Source organism: Haliotis rufescens, unplaced genomic scaffold (genome assembly GCF_023055435.1).
Source record: "Haliotis rufescens isolate VD_foot unplaced genomic scaffold, xgHalRufe1.0.p SCAF_2, whole genome shotgun sequence".
Classification (NCBI taxonomy): Eukaryota; Metazoa; Mollusca; class Gastropoda; order Lepetellida; family Haliotidae; genus Haliotis; species Haliotis rufescens.
Window position 1 is genome coordinate 79,460,819 of NW_025963890.1, and position 20,885 is coordinate 79,481,703.

Genomic DNA, 20,885 nt, shown 5'->3' on the forward strand with positions numbered 1-20,885 from the left:
AGTCACCGGGCTGAGGCATACACAAGCCATTGGCCTTCACACAGCAGAGACTGGAGATATTTGGAGTCACCGGGCTGAGGCATATACAAGCCATTGGCCTTCACACAGCAGAGACTGGAGAGATGGGGAGTCCCCGGGCTGAAGCATATACAAGCCATTGGCCTTTACACAGCAGAGACTGGAGAGATGGGGAGTCACCGGGCTGAGGCATATACAAGCCATTGACCTTCACACAGTAGAGACTGGAGAGATGGGGAGTCACCGGGCTGAGGCATATACAAGCCATTGGCCTTTACACAGCAGAGACTGGAGAGATGGGGAGTACCCGGGCTGAGGCATATACAAGCCATTGGCCTTCACACAGCAGAGACTGGAGAGATGGGGAGTACCCGGGCTGAGGCATATACAAGCCATTGGCCTTCACACAGCAGAGACTGGAGATATTTGGAGTCACCGGGCTGAGGCATACACAAGCCATTGGCCTTCACACAGCAGAGACTGGAGATATTTGGAGTCACCGGGCTGAGGCATATACAAGCCATTGGCCTTCACACAGTAGAGACTGGAGATATTTGGAGTCACCGGGCTGAGGCATACACAAGCCATTGGCCTTCACACAGCAGAGACTGGAGATATTTGGAGTCACTGGGCTGAGGCATATACAAGCCATTGGCCTTTACACAGCAGAGACTGGAGAGATGGGGAGTCACCGGGCTGAGGCATATACAAGCCATTGGCCTTCACACAGCAGAGACTGGAGAGATGGGGAGTCACCGGGCTGAGGCATATACAAGCCATTGGCCTTCACACAGCAGAGACTGGAGAGATGGGGAGTCACCGGGCTGAGGCATATACAAGCCATTGGCCTTTACACAGCAGAGACTGGAGAGATGGGGAGTCCCCGGGCTGAGGCATATACAAGCCATTGGCCTTCACACAGCAGAGACTGGAGAGATGGGGAGTACCCGGGCTGAGGCATATACAAGCCATTGGCCTTTACACAGCAGAGACTGGAGAGATGGGGAGTCCCCGGGCTGAGGCATACACAACGCCCATAAGAGTTCAAAACTCTGTTGTTATCTGGAAACGAGACACCATAGATAAGTGTGCAATATCATGAGATTTAAACAATCTGTCCCAGGATATAGTGGAAACATATTTTTGTTTCAGGTTTCACAAACCACAATTGTTGACTTTGTTTGGTGTCCTGTGTCGTGAAACAAGCTGTTAAGCCAGAATCAGTCCAGAAGCCTTACTTCGTGTCTTGAAGCTGTGAATCAACAAGTAGTGGGTCTTTCACGCAAATTTCCCGTGATTATCATAGAAAATTTCCCAGAAAATTATATTGACCCCCTTAATGCTTTGGGACTCAATATACAGTATATGATGCTTCAAATGAAGACCCCGGTTCTTCAGGTTATTGTACTTAATCACGTCAAGATCTACTTTCTCTGTAAACTCACCAGACATGTCCGATGCATTTCCAACAATATTTACTTGTGTAGTAGTAGTGCCCGTGGTAGCAGGTGACGTCACAGTTCTAGTTAGGGCGTCTCCGGTAGCTGATGACGGTGTTGTCAGCGGGGGAGTTGTTGCGGTTGCGCTGGCCTCTTGATGCGCCAGAGACACATAGTATATCACATGATAAGGAACAGCTCCAAATGACAAAAAACGTCAGTCGCAGGTGGTAATAATGGGCGACATAACACAAGGAATTTTCTGAACACAAAATGAACACTTTTATAAACTAATTCTCAGTCTCATTGTGACGCGTGCTATGATTGGGACTGGAGGTGTTGTCAATATTAAAGTACATTTCCTTATTCAGCAATTACATATTTTCATCAGTTGTCATACAAAAACTAGTATCAAACATAATATTTCAGGATTACCACAAAAGGTTGTCTGTAATTAATGTGTGCCCATTCATTCCCGTGACACCCAGGCCATTCATTACACCGACATCCAGGCCATTCATTACACCGACACCAAGGCAGTTCATTACACCGACATCCAGGCAGTTCATTACACCGACATCCAGGCCATTCATTACACCGACACCCAGGCAATTCATTACACCGACATCCAGGCAGTTCATTACACCGACATCCAGGCCATTCATTACACCGACACCCAGGCAATTCATTACACCGACATCCAGGCCATTCATTACACCGACATCTAGGCCATTCATTACACCGACATCCAGGCCATTCATTACACCGACATCCAGGCAGTTCATTACACCGACACCCAGGCAATTCATTACACCGACATCCAGGCCATTCATTACACCGACATCCAGGCCATTCATTACACCGACACCCAGGCAGTTCATTACACCGACATCCAGGCCATTCATTACACCGACATCCAGGCCATTCATTACACCGACACCCAGGCCATTCATTACACCGACACCCAGGCCATTCATTACACCGACATCCAGGCCATTCATTACACCGACATCCAGGCCATTCATTACACCGACACCCAGGCAGTTCATTACACAGACATCCAGGCCATTCATTACACCGACATCTAGGCCATTCATTACACCGACATCCAGGCCATTCATTACACCGACATCCAGGCCATTCATTACACCGACACCCAGGCAATTCATTACACCGACACCCAGGCCATTCATTACACCGACATCTAGGCCATTCATTACACCGACATCCAGGCCATTCATTACACCGACATCCAGGCCATTCATTACACCGACACCCAGGCAATTCATTACACCGACATCCAGGCCATTCATTACACCGACATCCAGGCCATTCATTACACCGACACCCAGGCAGTTCATTACACCGACATCCAGGCCATTCATTACACAGACATCCAGGCCATTCATTACACCGACACCCAGGCCATTCATTACACCGACACCCAGGCCATTCATTACACCGACATCCAGGCCATTCATTACACCGACATCCAGGCCATTCATTACACCGACACCCAGGCAGTTCATTACACAGACATCCAGGCCATTCATTACACCGACATCCAGGCCATTCATTACACCGACACCCAGGCCATTCATTACACCGACACCCAGGCAGTTCATTACACCGACATCCAGGCCATTCATTACACCGACATCCAGGCCATTCATTACACCGACACCCAGGCAGTTCATTACACCGACATCCAGGCCATTCATTACACCGACATCCAGGCCATTCATTACACCGACATCCAGGCCATTCATTACACCGACATCCAGGCCATTCATTACACCGACACCCAGGCCATTCATTACACCGACATCCAGGCAATTCATTACACCGACATCCAGGCCATTCATTGCACCGACACCCAGGCCATTCATTGCACCGACACCCAGGCCATTCATTGCACCGACATCCAGGCCATTCATTACACCGACATCCAGGCCATTCATTACACTGACACCCAGGCCATTCATTACACCGACATCCAGGCCATTCATTACACCGACATCCAGGCCATTCATTACACCGACATCCAGGCCATTCATTACACCGACATCCAGGCAATTCATTACACCGACATCCAGGCCATTCATTACACAGACATCCAGGCAATTCATTACACCGACATCCAGGCAATTCATTACACCGACATCCAGGCCATTCATTACACCGACATCCAGGCAATTCATTACACCGACACCAGGCCATTCATTACACCGACATCCAGGCCATTCATTACACCGACATCCAGGCCATTCATTACACCGACATCCAGGCAATTCATTACACCGACATCCAGGCCATTCATTACACCGACATCCAGCCCATCCATTACACCGACATCCAGGCCATTCATTACACCGACATCCAGGCAATTCATTACACCGACATCCAGGCCATTCATTACACCGACATCCAGGCCATTCATTACACCGACATCCAGGCCATTCATTACACCGACACCCAGGCCATTCATTTCTTTGACACCCAGGCCATTCATTACACCGACATCCAGGCCATTCATTACACCGACACCCAGGCAATTCATTACACCGACATCCAGGCCATTCATTACACCGACACCCAGGCCATTCATTTCTTTGACACCCGTGCCACAGAGGCCATTCACTGAAGTGACACACAGGTCATTTATTACAATGTCACGAAGACAATTCACAACAGTGTCACACAGGTCATTCAGTACAGTGTCATTCAGGCCATTCACTGAAGTGACACCCAGGTCATTCATTTCTATGACACCCGTGCCATTCACTGAAGTGACACACAGGTCATTCACTACAGTGTCATTCAGGCCATTCACTGAAGTTACACCCGTGCCATTCACTGAAGTGACACACAGGTCATTCATTACAATGTCACGAAGGCAATTCACAACAGTGTCACACAAGTCATTCACTACAGTGTCATTCAGGCCATTCACTGAAGTGACAACAAGGCCATTCACTGAAGTTACACCCAGGCCATTCACTAAAGTGACACCCGGGTCATTCAGTAAAGTGACACCGAGGCCATTCACTGAAGTGACACACAGGTCATTCACTACAGTGTCAGCCAGTCCATTAACTACAGCAACACCTAGATGATTCACTACAGTGTCAACCAGGCCATTCATTACATTGACACCAAGGCCACTCACTGAAGTGACACCCAGGCCATTCATTACTGTGACACCAAGACGATTCACTACAGCTACACCTATACGATTCACTACAGTGTCACCAAGGCCATTCACTACAGTGCCAGCCAGGCCATTCACTACAGTGTCAGCCAGGCCATTCACTGCAGTGTCACCCAGGCAATTCACTACAGTGTCACCATGGCAATTCACAATTGTTTCACCAAGGCCATTCACTACAGTGTCAACCAGGCCATTCACTACAGTTTCACCATGACAATTCACAACAGTGTCACCCAGGCCATTCACTACAGTGTCAACCAGGCCATTCACTACAGTGTCAAAAAGGCCATTCACTGAAGTGACACCCAGACAGTTCACTACAGTGTCACCATGGCAATTCACAACAGTGTCACCCAGGCCATTCACTACAGTGTCAACCAGGCCATTCACTACAGTGTCACCATGGCCATTCACAACAGTGTCACCCAGGCCATTCACTACAGTGTCATCCAGGCCATTCACTACAGTGTCAAAAAGGCCATTCACTGAAGTGACACCCAGACAATTCACTACAGTGTCACCATGGCAATTCACAACAGTGTCACCCAGGCCATTCGCTACAGTGTCAACCAGGCCATTCACTACAGTGTCAACAAGGCCATTCACTGAAGTGACACCCAGACAGTTCACTACAGTTACACCCAGTCCATTCACTTCAGCGTAACACAGCCCATTCACTACAGTGTCAACGAGGCCATTCACTGAAGTTACACCCAGACAATATACAACAGTAACTCCCAGGCCATTCAATACAGTGACACCCAGGCCATTCAATACAGTGACACCCAGGCCATTCACTACAGTGACACCCAGACAATTCACTACAGTGTCACCGGGGCCATTCACTACAGTTTCATCCGGCCATTCACAACAGTGTCAGTCAGGCCATTCACTGAAGTGAGAGCCTGGCAATTCACTGAAGTGACACCTAGGCCATTCATTACCGTGTGAACCAGGCCATTCACTGAAGTGACAGCCAGGCCATTCACTACAGTGTCACCAAGGCCATTCACTACAGTGACACCCAGGCCATTCACTTCAGTTTCATCCAGGCAATTCAATACGGTGTCAACAGGACAATTCACTACAGTGTCAGCCAGGCCATTCACTACAGTGACACCAAAGCCGTTCTCTACAGTGTCACCAAGGCCATTCACTGAAGTGACACCCAGACAATTTACTACAGTGTCACCAAGGCCATTCACTACAGTGTCACCCAGGCCATTCACTACAGTGACACCTAGGCCATTCACTTCAGTTTCATCCAGGCAATTCAATACGGTGTCAGCCAGGCCATTCACTACAGTGACACCCAAGCCGTTCTCTACAGTGTCACCAAGGCCATTCACTGAAGTGACAGCCAGACAATTTACTACAGTGTCACCGGGGACATTCACTACAGTGATACCCAGTCTATTCACTACAGTGTCACCCAGGCCATTCACTACAGTGACACCCATGTCATTCACTACAGCGTCACCCGGGCCATTCACTGCAGTGACACCCAGACAATTCACTTAAGTTTCACCCATGCCATTCACTGAAATGACACCCATGACATTGAATGAAGTGACACCCAGGCCATTGACTACAGTGACACCCAGGCCATTCACTACAGTTTGCCCTGGCTGGGCCATTCACTACAGCGTCACCCGGGCCATTCACTACAGTGACACCCAGGCCATTCACTTCAGTTTCATCCAGGCAATTCAATACGGTTTCAACAGGACAATTCACTACAGTGTCAGCCAGGCCATTCACTACAGTGACACCCAAGCCGTTCTCTACAGTGTCACCAAGGCCATTCACTAAAGTGACACCCAGACAATTTACTACAGTGTCACCGGGGACATTCACTACAGTGATACCCAGTCTATTCACTACAGTGTCACCCAGGCCATTCACTACAGTGTCAACCGGGCTATCACTATAAGGACACCCAGGTCATTCACTACAGTGACAACCAGGCCATTTACTACAGTGTCCCCCAGGCCATTTACTACAGTGACACCCAGGCCATCACTATATCGTCACCCTTGCCAATCACTACAGTGACACCCAGGCCATTCACTATATCGTCACCCATGCCAATCACTACAGTGACACCCAGGCCATTCACTATATCGTCACCCATGCCATTCACTACAGTGACACCCAGGCCATTCACTATATCGTCACCCATGCCAATCACTACAGTGACACCCAGGCCATTCACTACAGTGACACCCAGGCCATTCACTACAGTGACACCCAGGCCATTCACTATATCGTCACCCATGCCATTCACTACAGTGACACCCAGGCCATTCACTATATCCTCACCCATGCCATTCAGTGAAATGACACCCAGGCCATTCATTACTCTATCGTCACGATATGGCTGAAATACTGCCGATTAAATCGTGATTGTTAATCCTAACTCACACGTTCACTCATTCATCACTGTGACACCAGGCCAAACGCCGGACTATAGGATCAGTGCACTGTAACGCATTGTGTCCTCACCACAGTGTAATTCGTCGGAGTGATCGGAACAATCTGGTTCTCCGTCACATCGCCACTTGTCGGGAATACACGCTGAGTTTCCACACCGGAACGATCTCTCGTCACAGCGCGGGTCTAGATGACAGTTTTAAAATAAGCAGCGTGTTAGGGAGCGATTCAAGCAAGTATATGCGTACATTGTGAGACAATATGTGAGAGATAAGAATATTTGATTCGAATATACGGACAATGGACCATGAAAACAACATTACACATTTAATGACACTGGTCTGGCATAGAAATGACGTGATGAAGATGTTACAACACTGTCTGTTGTAGGCTGGGAGATCTCTTATGAGGTGCCTGTATGTGACTGTAGGGTCGTTTCAGGTCCTACAAAACGACTGGTCTAGCATAGAAATGACGTGATCAAGATGTAAGAACAGAATTATCAATTCACACGTCAGTAGTGTGTGTCCCCCTCCTGCTTGGATGCCTACAATCAATCTTCCTCGTATTGAACGGATCAAAGGTCTAACAGTATTGTGGGGTGGCATCCCATATCTCCCCCAGTCTGTCTCTCAGTTCCTGTCTGTAGTCGGAGCACGTGGCGGACAGACAGACATTCTTTATTTCCTCAAATAACTGAATAGTACATATGACAGTAAGTTAGGTCAAATCATAGATGACCTGTAGTGAACAAAACGCAGATAACCAAAAAAATGAATACAATGTCCTTCTAAGTAGGAGCTTGTGAACAGTAACGGTTATCACATGTTTTGTTTGATGTGTAACCTGCAAATATGTACAAACTTTGAGACAACCAACACAAATCGTATCCAAGTGCTAAAATCAACACGACATAAGGTGTTGTCATCTCCTCCAAGCAAACAGTTCAACATTGCAGTGTCATCCTGGTCACAAAAGTTAATAAAATCGTTTATATGCAGCAGTGAAGAAAGTTTATCGCACATCTGATTTCTCTGTTGTATGGGTCCTTCACAGTCAATGATGACATGTTTTGTACAGTCCGGTACTATGTTGTGACATAGTGTACATGTGACATAACCAGGTTTTATTGATGCCAGATATATCATGGATGATATGTAGAGTTTGTGTGTTGGATGAACGTATGCTATTTTCCACAAATGATGCATACGCACTGTCGGGTGAATTTCATAAAAGGTTTGTAGCCCTGGTTTGTTGTGAGGCACGCTGGAGTTTAATGACTGTTCATATTGATTAAGAACCTTCTTGACCACAGAGCACCATCTCTGTTTGTCCATAAAAGTGCCATATTTAAGATAAGCAAGCAGTATTTCTTTTATATTATATTTTCTAAACAGTTAAACTGTCTCTTGTATAAAACTGCTGTTGATGTTGAATCCTGCTATACAGTTGCCTAATAGCCATAAGAAAAGTTTCTTCGTTATAAAGGAATTATTCTGTTTTACATAGTCGACCAAAGAATAACAGTTTACATTTGTCTATATATGTATGCATGGACCATAGTCCAACTGCTGTTATGGTGGGCTCCCATGCTGATCTACAAGGGAATCCTTGTGCACGTCGGGCAAACGTTCTCTGGGTGGTTTCCAGTTTTGTGTATGAAGCATCAGTTATGTTGGTGAACAACTCACATGAGTAGAGAGCATTTGGCAAGATAACAGTTCGCCATATCTTTGCACTAATGATAGGATTAAACCCATGGACATTTAATCTGAATGTATATAGAGAGTTTAGAGCTTTCAATGCTTTGTGACATGCTGATTCAATTCGTCGTTTAGTCAAGGTGTTATGGGAGAAGATAACTCCTGCATATCTCGTCTGCTCAACTCTATTAATTGTTTCTCCGCCTATGGTGAGGTTAAATGACAATAGCAGTTTAACGCTCGTGTTGAAAGCAATGACACAGCTTTTGGACAGGTTGTAGGTAAGTCTCCATCTCAGAGCATACACGTCTACAGTGTCTATGAGGTCCTGCATGCCTTTAAGTGTAGTACAAAGTAAGGTAGTATCATCTGCCAGCAGTAACGTCGGAATGGTCATGTTTGCTATTTGGATGCCAGTGCCTGTACGTTTCAGTTCTTTAATAAGTTCATCAACGTAAACCAGAAAAAGCCATGCTGATAGGACTCTTCCTTGTCCAACACCTCTACATATTGCAAAGTATTCTGATTGCTGACCTTGAAATGTAATATAAGATCTTGCTGTGGTATAAGAATGTTTGATAAATCGCCAGCACTTTCCATTTATTCCAAGAGTGAATAGTTTTTTCAGCACTCCATTGTGCCAAATCTTATCAAACGCTTTTTCGTTATCGAGAAAAGTGCAGTAGAGTACTGACTTGCATTGTTTGAAATATGCAATACATTCTTGCAGAGTTAGTGCTGCAAACTGAGCCCCACTACTCTTCCGAAATCCAAACTGTAAGTCATCGGGGAATATAATGTTACAGTTGATCCAACTCTGTATTCTCTCCATGATTACTTTCTCTAGCAGTTTTCCGATAGCTGATGTAATGGTGATACCGCGGTAGTTTTGGGGGTCACATTTGTCTTTTCCATTTTGTTTACAAAGTGCGATTGTGAATCCAGTTCTGTAAGGTAACGAAGAATACTTGTGTTTTAGTATTAGGTTAAAGAGAATCACAAGATGATGTAGTAACCTATCTCCAGCATGCCTTATATGTTCATTAGTCACTCCATCAGGACCGGAGGACTTTCGGTATTTTAGTGTCTTCACCACACAGCTAATCTCTTCTGATGTAAATGGGTCTTTCAGGATAGTGTTATCTTGTCCTGTTTGAATAGTCAGGAGTTGCTAAATCCCTGAAATAGTCTTGCCAAGTGTTAACACTACTGATAGGATCATCTGCTACTTTGTCGTTGTACTTCAAGTGTTGATTGTTGACTGTTTCCTTCTGATACTTTTGATTCTCCTGTAAAAGTAGTCCACATCTACATTACAACTCTGTTCAATATCCCTGTATAGCGCTTCTGCAAGTCTACATTCGGCTTGACGTTTATTCCTGCGAAAGTTTCTTTTAGCATTTTGGTAGTTTTTATATAGTATTGACTGCTCATCACGTGGTCTACCTGCTCGTTTCCATTCTCTGCGGTGACATCTCATATCATAATGGTAGGCATCCAGTTTATCCGACTTCCAGTAAGGTCGAAGGTAATGTCGATAAACACCATTAGGGATTGTTGTTACCGAGGCTGAGAGGAGACTGTTTGTTACACGTGAGTTGTATCTCTCTATCAAAGATACCATGTCTGTCTGCTGGTTACTGTCCATGGTGAAGTTCAGGAGCTTATCAACTTCGCTGCTGTACAATTTAATATCTGTATCATCAGTTTTGACCATTTGACTGAGATCTTAGAGGAGCGATAGTTGAAGGACGAGCAACGTTGTATACGAAGTATGCTGCATACCGGATAGTGATCAGATACATCATATGACACGTCAGTATTGACATTGTAGCTATCTGTGTAGCCTCGCATATATTCAGGGACGCATATGTAGTCCACAGTTGACTTCCTCGTATTGTCCTTGGAGCGAAAGGTAGCTTTGGGCACTTCAGGGCAGATAGTGGATGTTGTTATTATATTCCTTTCGTTGAATAGGCGTTCCGTTAGAAGCTTTGTCCTTTGGCTAGTTGGATAGTGGTTAATATCAGCGTTGAGGTCGCCAGCTATTACACATGTTCCGACACAGGAATATTTGTCATAAGTGTTACATATTGCATCCAAGGCGTCTCTATACTGGCTAGTGCTCCGATTAGTTGAAGGTAGCCTTGTCCCAAGTACATATAAATCTTCAAACGTAGGTCTAACAATCCTTGTTATCACAACGTGATTATCTTCAGAGGGTACTTGCTTCGCTGTGTATTCTGTTGATGTCCTGAGTAAAATAGCAATACCCCCAGATCCACGATTACTGGCACAGGTATCATCACAGATCACTGCGCTTACATTAAATTTATTATCCAATGAATGAAGATAGTTGAGATTGTCTGCTTTTAGCCAGTGTTCGGTAATAACAACCACATCGTTGTTATTAAGGAGCGAGATGAGCCGTGGTGTTCCATACATAACTCCCCTGACATTCCAGGTCGATATTCGAAGGGTGCACATTAAAATGTATAGGGTACAAATGAAGTTTATGTTCATGGTGAATATATGTTATATCCTAGTGGTCACTTTTCCAATATCGTTCACGTTGTCTTACAGGATCGCGTGACCATACTCCGTCACGACCACGTGACCAGTCCTCATCGTTGTTCCGTGGCCACTCTTCATCACGTTCACGTGAATAGTGTTCAGCTTGCTTACGTGGCCTGTAGTTATCCGAACGGTTCATCTCGGATCTGGGTACATATTGTCTGCAGAGTACACCTTCAGGCCAGAAGTCATCAGTTATTTTATCAGCATCTTCAGCATCAATGTTTACTTGTATTGTGTAGGATGTGTTGTTGCCGCGGTTGTCACGCCATGTTTTCATGAGACGAATATGAGTAACTCTTGCATGATTATCTGAGGCGTAGTTACCAATAGCTCTTTCAATGGTGTCGAATGGAGAGTCCATTTCGATTCGTGATAGAACTAGTTTGAGAACTCTTTTCCTCTTAATTCCAGTGAACATTAAGTTAACACCTGTACTACTGTTAGTTTTGCTGGTTAAGTTTCTTGGTTTGGAAGGCGATCGTTGAACGACTTGGTTCTGAATGTAGGAATTTGTATTAGAGTCCTTTGATTTCAAAGCTTTGATTCTAGATATTGAAACACTGTCTGTTGTAGGCTGGGAGATCTCTTCTGATGTGCATGTATGGACTGTAGGGTCTTTTCAGGTCCTACAAAACGACCGGTCTGGCATAGAAATGACGTGAACAGAATTATCAATTCACACGTCAGTAGTGTGTGTCCCCCTCCTGCTTGGATGCCTACAATAAATCTCCCTCGTATTGAACGGATCAAAGGTCTAACAGTATTGTGGGATGGCATCCCATATCTCCCCCAGTCTGTCTCTCAGTTCCTGTCTGTAGTCGGAGCACGTGGCAAACGTGGGAGATAGCGGTCCATTTCATTCCACATGTGTTCAATTGGAGAAAGATCTGGAGAGCGAGCAGGCCATGGGATCCCATTCACGTTGTTCTGTCCAAGTGCTTGTTGAACAGCCCGGGCTACATGGGGTCGGGCGTTGTCAGGATGAAAAATCATGCTAGGTGCATGTTGATTCAAAAACGGAACAGCGAAACGCTAGATGACCTCGTCACGGTAACGCAGCCCATTCAAATTGCCATTGATCACTTGCAAACGAGTTCTGGGTCCCTCGGTGATTCCTCCCCACAACATAACACTGGCTTCTCCGAAACAGTCTTCCTCCACAACACAGTTTTGAGCGTAACGTTCTCCACGACGTCGGTATACACGTATTCGGCCATCGCTGTGGGGCTCCACTGAATTGCCTTTCAACGCACTTGCTGTCAAAGTCATGTCAAAGAAGTTTGTTGTACAAAAGGCCACCGGCCCATATACAAGAAAGAGTTACGCATGTAGATACAATTATATTTGTTACACATTGGGATATACACGTTGTTTGAGTAATTCATTTCTTTTGGCTTATGCATGCTTAATATAAAGAGAAAGATTTAATATATAATAATCCGTTCTTTGTCGTCAGCATAACTACAAAGGCGTTTATCGGTGACATTGCTATTAAATAATCTTTTATATATTTCTTTCGGAGATCATTGTAAAATGGACAGACAAACACAAAATGAATTTCATTTTCTATCTCTAGCTTACCAATTGGACAAATTCTTTTCATTTTTTCAATGGACAGTTTTCTTCCTTCATTTACAAATAGGTCTAGCAAACCAAGTCGATATTTAATTAACTGTTTTCTTAAGTTTTCCGTAGGGAGTACTGATAAATATATTTCTGGTTGAAGTAAAGTCTTGAAAGTTTTGTAATATTCATAACTTGAACTATCCTCTAAAGTGGAGTGCCATTCTTGGTAGAACATATTTATAGACCGATTCCGAAATTCATTAAGAAACATATTTACATTTCCAACTGACTGACATAGCCATATAAAACCAAAACCATGCGAAAATAAAAGATTTCTTATATGCGATGTCTTTCCCATGTTATCTAAATGTAGAAGCATGTTATAAGTTAATTTGGGGAGACGTTGTTCATGCATATGAAGAATTTTAAACTAGTATTTTAAACATCTGATCTGAGAATTAATATATAATGGGTATCTACCACATTCACCATAAACCATGCAATTTGGTGTAGAAGATCAGACACAAAGAAACTTTTTACATGCTAATAAATGAACCTTCTCTGAACAGTCATAACGTTGAAATCCCCATACTTCAGAACCATACAATAAAATTGGTTGTATCTGGGTATCAAAAAGCTTAAAGAAGATATTAGGTGACATCGATCCCACTTTATGAGAAATAGACATTACACTTATTAAAGCTTTCTTTGCATGCAAGGACAAGTCAAGGGCACATTTTTTCCAATTCATTGTGTGTGAGAACCAGATTCCTAAATATGAGTAGTGATCTACTATATTGACTAACTGACCATCGAATGACCATCTCTCTTTCGACGCTATTGGACCACCTTTTCTGAAGATCACAATTTTAGTTTTTTCCAAGTTTACTGATAATTTCCATTCTTTGGTGCACGTACTTAAAATATTCAATTGCCTTTGAAGACCAACAACAGTATCTGACACTAGAATGACATCATCTGCGAAAAGTAGCATTAGTATTTCTATCCAATCTGGGAACATTTGGATACCATGTTTACCACTGCAGCTATTTCGTAATATAATTCATTAATGAAAAATGAAAATAAGATCGGACTCAAAATACAGCCTTGACTTAGGCCCAAAGGACAATCAAAGAAATCTGTTAAACTATCCCCACAACGAACACATGATCTCACATTAGAATACATTGATTTTAGAATAGTAAACATTTTCCCACGTAAACCAGCTTTTCGTAGACATGTCCATAGCTTAAAGCGATTGACAGAATCAAAAGCCTTTTTAAAATCTACAAATGCTACATACAGTTTATGCTTACGCCGTGACAAGGTTTTTTGAATAAGTGCATAAAGTGTAAATACATGATCTACGGTGGAATAACTTTTTCTGAAGCCAGCTTGAAATTCAGGAATCTTAACACGCATGGTCGCCCATTTCGAATTCTATTGTTTAATATTGTAGTAAATACTTTTCCTAAAATGCTCATTAATGAAATACCTCTATAGTTATCTGGGTCACTCCTGTCTCCTTTTTTATGCAGGGGGATTATTATAGAACATGACCACTTGCTTGGGAAAACTCCATTTTCAAATAGCTTATTAAAACATTTGCAAAGAAAAGGCATAACTTCAAACTGAGAACACTTCAACATTTCGATAACTACATCATCAGGACCAGCTGCTTTTCCCTTCTTGAGGTGATTTATCGCATCTAATATTTCGTTTTCAACAATGGGTGAATCTAGCAGAACTTCATCAACATCCGTGTAGCATTCACTAAAATAATTTTGCATATCATCAGTTGCCATAGTGAATATTGCATCATTTGAAAAAACCTTCTTAAAATGACTAAGCCACTGCGACTTTGTTATGTCATCTGTAGCAGAAGCTCTATTCTTAAGAGATCGTACTTGTTTCCAGAACGCAGAAGGGTCGTTAATAGACCTTTTTCAGTTTGTCTTGTCTATGTCTACGCATATCGAATTTGTATTTCCGAAAGCAACCTTTATATTTATTCCTACTTTCGCAATATTTTTTTCTGTCAAGACTAGTACGGGTTGTTCTAAATCTTCGCAGCGCTTTGCGGGCGTTATGCCTTGCAATTCTACATCCAGTATTAAAAGTTTTAGTTTTATCCATGTTCAGTTTTAATTCTTTTCTCATACAAGCTGCTGAAGTTAGCATAATTTCAACAAAGTCATCAAATGCCCCCTCAATATTGTTATCAAGTTTATCTAGAAGTAACTGTTTAAAATATGTTATACTTTCTTGTAGTTTGCTTAGAAAGTTGTTCGAAAGTTCGTCATTCCATATTAGTTTCTTCTTAGTGACACCCTCATATTTTAATTTGGTATGTATTTGATTCATATGAGGGAACTTACAGGTCAATTCCAAAGGTAAATGATCAGATTCTAGACGATCGCCAATATTCAACATCTTAATATAATCGAAAAAATCGGGGGAACATATAAAATAATCATTAACGCTCGCACCTTGGTTTCCACAATAGGTAAATTCTCCAAGGGTATCCCCATACACTCTCCCTTTGACAATGAACAACTGAAATGTATACAACATATCTAGCAGTATCTGACCAAATTTATTGATGACGGTGTTATGGGATTTCCGATCTCCAACACATACGTTTTCATCTTCTGGGAATGAACAGTTACTATGAACAAAATCGTTTTGTATATCGACTAGAGGATTGTTTTGTTGACCAGTACGAGCATTCATATCTCCACAGACTACACTGATAGAATCTTTAAGCTTCGACTGATTATCTAACATAAACTCTTCAAGATGATCAATACTACAATTTGAGACCACATGGTTATAATACGGCGAACCAGCTGGTGGTATGTATGTACATAGCAAGTTTACGTTCTTGTCAATTGTAAGTAACACTTTTGATATGTTCAAGCACAGGAGATTATCTACATCTGATTTAAATACTTACAGAATTTACTGACGGATTGATGGACACATACCACCTGACAGCCTTCCGTAGTCAGATAATTTTATTGCTGGACTATAATAGATATCATAACCAACTAACCAGTTATTATCAAAACTACAGTCGACAAAAGTTTCCACAAGACATGCTATTTTAAATTGTTGTAAGTACATACGCAATCGGCAGTGATTGTTGGTCATAACTGGGCGTCTGGCTGGTCTCCTCGCAACAATCCCGTTACGTCTAAGACGGCGACATACAGTCTGTCCCGATAATCGACAAAGGCCAGGGATGGCTCTCGCAGTGATTGGTGCAGGCTGGAACCAATTTGACAAATGGGTGGTTCGAATCCAACGATCTTGACGGATTCTCGTAACGGATGGTCTGTCGCTCCTTGGCCGGTCTCTGGCAGTGTTAGGTTGCTACCACCGCTGCCATAACGTCCTAAAGGTGTTTTCTCTGCACGTTCAATTGCCCAGCAACTTCACGCTGCGACGTTCCTGACTGGGGAATACCAATGGCTCTCAAGTAGTCAATTTAAGACAGGCGTGGCATCTCCAAACCTCAAATAATGATTGAAATTTGATGTTTTTCCGTGTTGCAATTGTCAAGACAAGCAGAAACAATGCAAACGGTACCCCTAACACATGCGTGCTCTTATACCCTGGTTTACATCATGAATGTCATGCTTGCTGCATGGAAGACGCTTATTGCCATCAGGTCATGCTTGCTGCATGAAAGACGCTTATTGCCATCAGGTCATGCTTGCTGCGTGAAAGACGCTTATTGCCATCAGGTCATGCTTGCTGCATGAAAGACGCTTATTGCCATCAGGTCATGCTTGCTGCATGGAAGACACTTATTGCCATCAGGTCATGCTTGCTGCGTGAAAGACGCTTATTGCCATCAGGTCATGCTTGCTGCATGAAAGACGCTTATTGCCATCAGGTCATGCTTGCTGCATGAAAGACGCTTATTGCCATCAGGTCATGCTTGCTGCATGAAAGACACTTATTGCCATCAGGTCATGCTTGCTGCATGGAAGACACTTATTGCCGTCAGGTCATGCTTGCTGCATGGAAGACACTTATTGCCGTCAGGTCATGCTTGCTGCATGAAAGACGCTTATTGCCATCAGGTCATGCTTGCTGCATGGAAGACACTTATTGCCATCAGGTCATGCTTGCTGCATGAAAGACGCTTATTGCCATCAGGTCATGCTTGCTGCATGGAAGACACTTATTGCCATCAGGTCATGCTTGCTGCATGAAAGACGCTTATTGCCATCAGGTCATGCTTGCTGCATGGAAGACACTTATTGCCATCAGGTCATGCTTGCTGCATGAAAGACGCTTATTGCCATCAGGTCATGCTTGCTGCATGAAAGACGCTTATTGCCATCAGGTCATGCTTGCTGCATGAAAGACGCTTATTGCCATCAGGTCATGCTTGCTGCATGAAAGACACTTACTGCCATCAGGTCATGCTTGCTGCATGAAAGACACTTACTGCCATCAGGTCATGCTTGCTGCATGGAAGACACTTATTGCCATCAGGTCATGCTTGCTGCGTGAAAGAGACTTATTGCCATCAGGTCATGCTTGCTGCATGAAAGACACTTACTGCCACCAGGTCATGCTTGCTGCATGGAAGACACTTACTGCCATCAGGTCATGCTTGCTGTATGGAAGACACTTATTGCCATCAGGTCATGCTTGCTGCATGGAAGACGCTTATTGCCATCAGGTCATGCTTGCTGCATGGAAGACACTTACTGCCATCAGGTCATGCTTGCTGCGTGAAAGACACTTACTGCCATCAGGTCATGCTTGCTGCATGAAAGACACTTACTGCCATCAGGTCATGCTTGCTGCATGAAAGACACTTACTGCCATCAGGTCATGCTTGCTGCATGGAAGACACTTATTGCCATCAGGTCATGCTTGCTGCATGAAAGACACTTATTGCCATCAGGTCATGCTTGCTGCATGAAAGACGCTTATTGCCATCAGGTCATGCTTGCTGCATGAAAGACGCTTATTGCCATCAGGTCATGCTTGCTGCATGGAAGACACTTACTGCCATCAGGTCATGCTTGCTGCATGAAAGACACTCACTGCCATCAGGTCATGCTTGCTGCATGGAAGACACTTATTGCCATCAGGTCATGCTTGCTGCGTGAAAGAGACTTACTGCCATCAGGTCATGCTTGCTGCATGAAAGACACTTATTGCCATCAGGCCATGCTTGCTGCATGGAAGACACTTATTGCCATCAGGTCATGCTTGCTGCATGGAAGACACTTATTGCCATCAGGCCATGCTTGCTGCATGGAAGACACTTACTGCCATCAGGTCATGCTTGCTGCATGGAATACACTTACTGCCATCAGGTCATGCTTGCTGCGTGAAAGACACTTATTGCCATCAGGTCATGCTTGCTGCATGGAATACACTTATTGCCATCAGGTCATGCTTGCTGCATGGAAGACGCTTATTGCCATCAGGTCATGCTCGCTGCATGGAAGACACTTATTGCCATCAAGTCACTACAGTGTTTGTTTATAATACAGGATATTGACCCCCCCCCCCCCCCCCCCCCCCCCCCCCCCCCCCCCCCCTTCACGATATAACATCAGTGAGTGAGTATGGTTTTAGCAATATTCCAGCAATATCACCGCGGGGGACGCCAGAAATGGGCTTCACACATTGTACCCCCGTGGGGAATCGAAGCCAGGCCTTCAGCGTGACGATCGAACGCTTGAACCACTGGGCTACCCAACCGCCCCCGATAAAACATCAAGGTTTTTATCATTTTATATGTGTGACACTTCAATTTTGTTGACTATAGTATTTTTCAGTTGTATAACATTGTCACGTGGGTCCACAGTGATTGTGATCTGTTAAAGCTGCCGATTCTTGTACGTCCATAGAAAACAGAAGCTAAGTGTCCGTGTGGCAATATACATTATGCCATTCATATACGAAGTTAAATAAAACTACATCAAATGTTACATCAATATCAAATACGCACTTCTACCTGGAGTACAGTCCTGCTCGTCCGACCCATCAACACAGTCCACGTCCATGTCGCAGCGCCACCTTTCGGGAATACAGGCTCCGGAATAACAACGGAAGGAGTTTTTCTTGCAACCTTCAACGCAAAGGTAAAATACAGATAATGTGGTAAAGGTGTTCGTGGTGAATTACTGATGTGGAGTAAAGGTGTCATGTTAAAATACAGAGAATGTGTTAAAGGTGTTATGGTAAAATACAGATATGAGGGAAAGGTGTTCATGGTAAACTACAGATATTGTGGTAAAGGTGTACATGGTAAAATAAAGGTGTTATTGGTAAAATACAAATGTCTGGTAAAGGTGTTCGTGGTAAAATACAGATATTGTAGGAAAGGTGTTCGTGGTAAAATAGAGATATTGTGGTAAATGTGTTCGTGGTAAAATACAGATATTGTGGGAAAGGTGTTTGTGGTAAAATAAAGATATTGTGGGAAAGGTGTTTGTGGTAAAATAGAGATATTGTGGTAAATGTGTTCGTGGTAAAATACAGATATTGTGGGAAAGGTGTTTGTGGTAAAATACAGATATTGTGGGAAAGGTGTTTGTGGTAAAATACAGATATTGTGGTAAAGGTGTTTGTGGTAAAATAGAGATATTGTGGTAAAGGTGTTCGTGGTAAAATACAGATATTGTGGGAAAGGTGTTTGTGGTAAAATACAGATATTGTGGTAAAGGTGTTCGTGGTAAAATAGAGATATTGTGGTAAAGGTGTTCGTGGTAAAATACAGATATTGTAGGAAAGGTGTTCGTGGTAAAATACAGATATTGTGGTAAAGGTGTTCGTGGTAAAATAGAGATATTGTGGTAAAGGTGTTCGTGGTAAAATACAAATGTCTGGTAAAGGTGTTCGTGGTAAAATACAGATATTGTGGGAAAGGTGTTCGTGGTAAAATACAGATATTGTAGGAAAGGTGTTCGTGGTAAAATACAGATATTGTGGGAAAGGTGTTTGTGGTAAAATAGAGATATTGTGGTAAAGGTGTTCGTGGTAAAATAGAGATATTGTGGTAAAGGTGTTCGTGGTAAAATAGAGATATTGTGGGAAAGGCGTTCGGGGTAAAATCATATAAGAGGTAAAGTTGTTCATGGTAAAATATAAACGTGGTAAATGTGTTAATTGTAAAATACAGATAATTTGGCAAATGTGTTAAGGGCAAAATACAGATAATGTGGGAAAGCTGGTCCTGGTAAAATACAAATATTGTGGTAAAGGTGTTCTTGGTAAAATATACATAATACGGTAAAGGTGTTACTGGTAAACTACAGATGTGGGGTAAAGGTGTTCTTGATAAAATATACATAATACGGTAAAGGTGTTACTGGTAAACTACAGATGTGGGGTAAAGGTGTTCTTGGTAAAATATACATAATACGGTAAAGGTGTTACTGGTAAACTACAGATGTGGGGTAAAGGTGTTCCTGGTAAAATGTCGATAATGTGATAGAGGTGTTCCTGGTAAAATGTCGATAATGTGATAGAGGTGTTCCTGGTAAAATGTCGATAATGTGATAGAGGTGTTCCTGGTAAAATGTCGATAATGTGATAGAGGTGTTCCTGGTAAAATGTCGATAATGTGATAGAGGTGTTCCTGGTAAAATGTCGATAATGTGATAGAGGTGTTCTTGGTAAAATACAAATATTGTGGTAAAGGTGTTCTTGATAAAATATACATAATACGGTAAAGGTGTTACTGGTAAGCTACAGATGTGGGGTAAAGGTGTTCCTGGTAAAATGTCGATAATGTGATAGAGGTGTTCCTGGTAAAATGTCGATAATGTGATAGAGGTGTTCCTGGTAAAATACAAATGTGGGGTAAAGGTGTTCTTGGATAAATACAGATAATGTGGTAAAGGTGTTCATGCTAAAATACAGATGTGTAGTAAAGGTGTTAAAGGTAAAATGCCGATG

At 43.2% G+C, this 20,885-nt stretch overlaps 1 protein-coding gene across 5 annotated transcripts in view; it reads right to left on the reverse strand.

The window, feature by feature from the left end:
* LOC124123598 (low-density lipoprotein receptor-related protein 4-like) overlaps window positions 1-20,885 on the reverse strand; it is a 199,874-nt gene that overhangs the window by 113,994 nt on the left and 64,995 nt on the right. For 4 of the 5 annotated variants that reach the window (XM_048400674.1, XM_048400677.1, XM_048400678.1 and 1 more), the window contains exons 4-6: window positions 18,934-19,053; window positions 7,174-7,287; window positions 1,464-1,610 (exon numbers count right to left, since the gene is read on the reverse strand). In XM_048400674.1, coding sequence (XP_048256631.1) covers window positions 1,464-1,610; window positions 7,174-7,287; window positions 18,934-19,053 — 381 coding nt within the window. The remainder of the gene's footprint in view (window positions 1-1,463; window positions 1,611-7,173; window positions 7,288-18,933; window positions 19,054-20,885) is intronic. The other variant, XM_048400675.1, reaches the window with a different exon arrangement.